The sequence below is a fragment of the Ursus maritimus genome, unplaced genomic scaffold, assembly GCF_017311325.1.
Source record: "Ursus maritimus isolate PB19 unplaced genomic scaffold, ASM1731132v1 scaffold_2, whole genome shotgun sequence".
NCBI classification, from domain to species: Eukaryota; Metazoa; Chordata; class Mammalia; order Carnivora; family Ursidae; genus Ursus; species Ursus maritimus.
This window is the reverse complement of record NW_024424452.1, coordinates 7,796,936-7,803,325: the sequence shown is the minus strand read 5'-3', so window position 1 is coordinate 7,803,325 and position 6,390 is coordinate 7,796,936. Positions and strand designations below refer to the sequence as shown.

General features: G+C 59.1%; 1 protein-coding gene across 1 annotated transcript; it reads right to left on the bottom strand.

Annotated features, from left to right (window-relative positions):
- Positions 1 to 749: 749 nt before the first annotated feature.
- Positions 750 to 4,559, bottom strand: TRIM56 (tripartite motif containing 56). The gene is made up of 3 exons (XM_008698610.2): positions 4,447 to 4,559; positions 3,505 to 3,635; positions 750 to 3,393 (listed from the first exon to the last, which is right to left on the bottom strand). Exon 3 carries the CDS (start codon positions 3,390 to 3,392, stop codon positions 1,077 to 1,079), a length of 2,316 nt encoding a protein of 771 aa, XP_008696832.2. The 5' UTR covers position 3,393; positions 3,505 to 3,635; positions 4,447 to 4,559; the 3' UTR covers positions 750 to 1,076.
- Between the last annotated feature and the right edge of the window lie 1,831 nt (positions 4,560 to 6,390).

Genomic DNA, 6,390 nt, shown 5'->3' with positions numbered 1-6,390 from the left:
AGGTTTTTATATAATTGAATGTGTCCACTTGACACTGACTATTTATTTCCCCTATCACTCCAATGAACAAGCAATAACCTCTCCAGGAAAGGGGTTTCTTTTCCCCACTCCGAATGCCCTGCACTTTCCCTCTGGACTTGTCCAAAATCCCTCTGGTTCTCATGAACATTCCATAGTCCACCATCCCTACATTAAATTCACTTTGGTCATCTCGCGACAGCCCCTGGCTCAACCTGTCCACTGAAGAGACCGGTGGTCCCGGCTCACCTCCGACGGAATCCTTCCCTGTGGATTCCATTCCCCCACCCAGCCCAGCCCCACTACTGACTTCTCAGGTTTTCCAACTGCTGTGGCCCCACAGTCCCACACCTGGCCTCCAAGGGTTCAGGCGAGGTTGTTTTCCTCAGCAATAATGGCCTACCTGAGGGCAAATCCCTTCACCCTTTAGTTCAGCCAAATGAAGGCCAGATTTTCTCTCTACTTTGCTGGGGGACACTATGACCAGAGGAGCCTCTACTTCCTGGCTGTGGCCGTATCAAAATCCCAGGCCTCTTGTGACCTGGCATGTCCCCCTGTTCCAGTCTGAGGGGAAGCTGGGTTCTCAGCTCTCTTCCAGAGGGCACGTGACAGACATACCCTGAGCCCTTCTTGGCTCGCCCCCCCCCCCCCCCCCCCCGCCACACACAGACTCTCCCTGGGCCATTCCATTGGGAATGGTTTCGAAGAATGAAAATCAGCACAAGCTTACAAATTTCAGAGACCTCATCTATAAGGGCAGTGACGGCAGAGGCAGACAGTCACCCACAAAAAGCAGGAGGCACGGTTAGTTCCTGGCGCCCTCCTCCCCTCCTCCTCTGCTTCTGAGAGCTGTGGTCACACCACTGCTCTTGGTCCCATTCCTGCACACCCGAAGAGGGGTTAGCAGTTTGGCACTTCACATTGAAAGGTTGCCAGCCCCTGCCCTCTGGGAAAATGCCCTTGGCCACCACATCCCATGGCAGCCTGGCCTCCCTTGTCCCTCCCGACAGTCCTCCCCCTCCCCTCCCCCACCCCAGTCCCTCCCCAGTCCTAGCCCTTTAACTATCAGAAGGGCGGACCCGGAAGACATGGATGGTCCCATTACTGAGGGACACAACCAGGTGTCTGCCGTCCACCATGGTGGTCACCCGGGGCTTTTCCAGACCATGATAGGCTGTCAGGAAGTCGCCGAGCAGTGACCCCTTTGGATCCAGGATCACCACCTTGTTGACCTCACGAAGGGTCAGAAAGATGTAGCCTTTCTTATCCACAGACACAGAGCCTGGCTGGCAGCCATGCAGGCCTGGCCCCCGGTACTCCCCAATCACCTGACCCAGCCCATCACAGACCACCACGCTATTCTGCTGCCAATCGGACCCCACAAAATTGCCCTGGGGGCTGGTGGTCAGGAACACCAGTGCCCGCAGGCCCCTGTTAGCCTTGCCCCCTGGGATAAACCGGGTGGCCAGGCTGCCTTCCATGTTGTACACCTCCACATGGCCCGACACACTGACGGCCACCCGGTCCCCACTCGGCATCGCGGCCACGGCATGGCTGGCCTGGGAGAGGCTTAGGGCCCGGCGCCACTGCACCTCGCCATCGGGGCTGATGAGGTAGAGCCTGGCGCCAGCTGAGAAGGCCACTGCCCCCTGCAGGGCAGCCACGCTGCACGGGGAGCAGCCCTCAGGGACGGGCACCGCGCCCCTATAGTCACCACTGAGGGAGAAGCGCTTCAGTGCCCTGTTCTGCTCGTCGGCCACCAGGATCTCCCGGGGGCCGAAGGGACAGAGCCCTGTGATCCGAGGAGACCGCTTGTCTCCGGGCATCCGTGTAGGGAAGCTGCAGGAAAAAATGGGCCTGGGGAGGAGGCCGGAGCCCTCCAGGTTTAGCCCAGGTGCTGGGCTGGGCTCCCGGGAAATTGACTTGAGCCTGCCTTTGAACTTCCTCTTCTTGTTGGATCTGCTGCCCCTCGGGGTCTGGGCTCCTTCATCTTCCAGGGGTGTCTGGGCTCTGCCCTCTTTTGGGGTCTGGGCTCCATCTTCCTGGGGTGTCTTGGCTCTGTCCTCCTTCAGGGTCTGGGCTCCATCTTCCTGGGGTGTCTGGGCTCTGTTCTCCTTCGGGGTCTGGGCTCCATCCCTGTTCTGGGGCTGGATTCCACCTTGTCTCTCTGACTTGGCTCCATCCTCTCTGCAGCTCTGAGTTTCATCCCCTCCCTGGCTTTCAGCTTCGCCTTTCCCACTGTCCTTCTGGGGCTGCTGCTCCTCAAAGGAGAGTCGTAGCAAGTGGCAGTTCTTGTCCAAGAGCCCAGGATGGAGCTCCAGTTGGGGCAGGAGGCAGGGGGCTGGCCCAGGCATCCAGGGGCAACCCTGCAGCTGCCGGAGCCTCTGGGCAATTGCCCCTTCCAGTGAGAGTATCTCAGCCTCGCGGCCCAGGCTGAGCACCCGACGGGCAAAGGCAGCCGCCGCCCTGGCCACCTGCTCCCTGCCCTCCAGCTCCCCCAGTCTCTCCCGAGCGGCCTCCTCAGCAGCCTCCACGTGGGCCCGTAGCTGCCCCAGCACCTCCTGCTTCTGGGCCAGGAGGGCCCGGAGGACCCCCTCAGCCACCTCCTCCACCTGGGTCCCCACCCTAGCTGCCTGCTCCCGCAGCCGGGCCAAGGCTTCCTTTTCCACCATCCTCGCTGACTCGAGCTCAGCCAGGTTGTTGTCCACACCCGCCAGCAGCTCCTCTAGGCCGGGCCTCCGGGCACGCACGGCCTCGGCCAGTGGCAGGCAGGGGTGGTCCAGGTGGGGGTCCAGGCGGCACTCGCGGCACAGCAGCTGGGAGCAGGGCTGGCACAGGAAGCGCAGGGCCTCCCCAGGATGCTGGGGGCACTGGGCCGCCTGGCGCTCCCGGGCCTCCTCGTCGTACCAGCCCGCCCTGTAGCCCACCAGGTCCACCACCCGGTGGGTGTGGGTCTGCCGGGTGCAGCGGTGCCCGTCGGCGCAGGCCTGGCACAGGTCATCCGCACAGTCCAGGCACCGGGCTGTGGCCGGCCCCCCGGTGCCAGCACCCCCCATTAGGGGACACAGCGCACAGGCGGGCTTCCCCGCACGCAGGTCTCCGCCAGCGCGGGCCCTCACCAGATCCAGGAGCCCATTGACGAAGAAGTTGGTCTTGAAGGCGGCCACACCCGCCGGCGGCACAGGCACAGTCTCACGGCACTCAGGGCAGCGGAGGTGGCCACCGTCGGCCAGCTGGGCCAGGCAGTCCTGGCAGTAGGTGTGCAGGCAGGGCAACGTTTTGGGGGCACGAAGCTGCTCCAGGCATATTTTACAGGCCAGGAAATCGCTGCTCAGGGCTTCCAGGAGGGAGGGCGAGGATCCCTGGGAAACCATGCTGCAAGCGAGGGGTCAGGGTCAGAGGGCAGTGGGTGTCTCCACGGTCCCTCCAGCCTGCCGTCCTGCCTCTCCCCCCATCCTCAAGCCCCGCCAGGTCTGGGGGTCTCACCTGAATGGCCAGGAAATCTTCTGGTCTCCCAGGGCTGGTGGCCGCTTGCTCTTGAGCTAGGTTGCCGCCCAGCTCTGTGCATACATTCGGCGAATGGACAAAAGTAACCGCTTCTTGCCTGGTGCCTTGTGCTTTGAGAAAGGACCAGACGAAGAAGCCCAGCCTTAGGAAGCGAACAGGGTAATGATTAGCACCCCGGGTTGACAGGCCTGTAGCAAGTGTGGCAGGAGCCCTGTGTGAAGAGTGCTGAGGTCCAGCCGGGGGCAGCTGCTGGGGTGGGGGCAAGCAGAGGAAGGACACAGGGGAGGGGCAGGTGGGCAGAGTCACCTTGACTCCTGGCAGCTTGGGTAGGATAAGCGGCCCCAGTTCCTGCAGCCCCACACACCAGTCTTCTTCTAGACCCTGGGAGCAGCATCAGGGGTGGTGGGGGCCCTACTTCCTGCTGGACTAACTCGATAGGGGTTCTGGAGCAGAAGGAAGGAAGGTTGTGGGGAAGGGGCTGCCCTGCTGTCCCTCCAGCTGCTAGACTTCAGGGTCACCAGGGCCTGTGCCTCATCTCCTAGAGGCCTTTTTGCCTGTCCTGCTGCAAGGGGCCTCCGCTTTCCTAGAAGACTCTGAGTTGTGCGGTCCGTCTGTGACTCCCCGCTGATGCCAGCACAGTGGCAAAATCCTCCAGGAAGAGACTGCCGGAGAGGGGAGTCCCCCCAAACTTCTGGGGAGTGGAGGCTGGGAGGAAAGGCCAGAGAGGGAGAGGGGGTCTCTCCCAGGTCAGCGTCTGGCCTCTGGTCCCAGAGTGGGGCAAGGTGGGGTGCTCCCTCCCACCCTCTCCTCTCCTCCCGCCTTCCGGGTCTCTCCCCTCCCCCTTCCTCTTCCTCCTGCTCCCTTCCCCCCACTCCCTCCAGCTCAGCTCCTTTTTCATCTGCATTCCCAGGCCCTCCTTACCAAGCCTGAGCTGACCCCGGGCTCCAGGACGGGGAGTGGGGGGCCCCCGAGGCCTGGACGCCGCTGTGGCTGGGTGCCTGAGAGAGAAACAAAACTGAAACTAATGGTACTTCAGCAACTTCCGTCCCCAGCCCGGGACACCGACTTGCACGGCCTCAGGCCCCGCCTTCTTCCCTACCCCAGCCCGGACCTCTTCCTCGGGAGGGAGACCTCCACCCCTGGCCGCGGGGCCCCTCCTGCAGGCCCTGGGGCTCGGTGGGCCTCCCCGGGTTGGCCGGTCCGATCTAGGTCAGGATCCGTGCAGCCAGTTAAGGGTGTTTGTCACACACACACACACACACACACACACACACACACACACGCAGAGGAACGGCCTGAGGACACGTCCTCTGAGGGGAGAAATTAGAGCTGAGTCCTGGGGCCAGGTCTCCGGTGAGGCAGCATAGCTACAAACCCAGTCCTAGGTGGGGTCCTTCAGGCCACAGACCTTTGCTGAGATAGGGGAGAGGCATGGGAACCAGATGAGGAGCTTTGGATCTGGCTTAGTGAAGGCTTCCTGGAGGAGGCATCGCTCGAGATGAGTTTGAAGGGCACACAGGGGTTTGGGGCAGGAACACAGGGAAGGACGTTCTGGGAATCGGGAACAGCAAGTCCGTGGGTACAGAGGAATGAAATACCCCAACTCTTCCCAGTGGCTCCAAGTAATTTGGGGTGGTTTATGGGAAGGGGACATGTGAGTGCCGGCAGATGCGGTTATAGAAGGAAGCAGTGGCCAGATTGTAGGGGACCTGATGTTCTCCGTGAAGGACTCTGAGTTTTATCCAAAAAGAGAAAAGAAACCGTTGAAGGATACTCCCCCTGATATCTTATGAAAAATTTGAAGCACAGAAAAAGTGGAAGGAATCACCACAAACATTCCTATACCTACCACTTAGAGTCTATGGTTAAGATATGATAGTTGATTTACTAGGTATCTATCCGTGTACGCACCCCCCTGTTCACAGTGACCCAGGGAGAGCTCACTGTGGCATCAGGGTCCAGGGAAAAAGTGGAGGGGTCTGAGCTGACCCCTTGACCGCAGGACAGAGAGGAGGAGGGAAGATGGGATCCTTATTTGGGAGCTATTGTTGGAGGCCACGAAGCCTCGGCACTGGTGACAAGGCCTGGGGCGGGAGGCCAAGGAAGGAGGGCAGGCTCTGGAGGTCAGAAGGGAGGGTAAGGCTGGCGACACCCAGGCTTGTAACCTTTCTATACTCTTCTGTGGTCTTGATGAAGTCACTCAGCAGTACCCAAAGCTATAGCAAGTGCTATGCCAATACGAGAGAAGGAGATTTCTTTCATTTCTCCTGGAAGGGTGGTGGTGGTGTGGGAATCTGGAGGGCTTCGTGGAAGAGGTAGCATTACTATGGCCGTCCTACCCTGCCTCCTCAAACACTGAACAGTTGCTTAAAGTGCCTGTGGTATACAGCCAGGAAGACAGTTTCTTCCCCAGAGAACAGACTTCTGAGCTAAGGGATAACTCACCCCCACCAAATGATAAGCGTTACCACAGAGACACGTGTGGGAGTGGGGTGTGTGGATTCTCCCCGGATGCTGGGGGTTCCTCAAGATAACCCTGGGGTGGGCAGGCAGAACAAAGTTAATGCCTCGATTCCTAGAAGGCCTAAGGGTTTTCCCTTAAAGTCGCCATTTATAGGATTTTCATTAAGCAAGTTTGAGCTTTGTTCTGTAGGTCCTTGTGAGCTGAGCCAAGGTTTATAATCTTAATTTATACAAATAATAAGGATCATTTAAAGTAAACTTTAAAACACTCCTAGCATCATTGTAACAAAATAACTTTTTTCCTGAGTTCATTTCCTTTGGTCTCTGTCCCTATGAATATATTTTACCATAATTATATTTATAGTGTGCTTATACTTTTTGTTTATTTACCTAACAATGTTA

Coding starts and splice junctions, on each gene's coding strand:
- TRIM56 (XM_008698610.2), bottom strand. CDS start 3,392: ATGGTTTCCCAGGGATCCTCGCCCTCCCTCCTGGAAGCCCTGAGCAGC.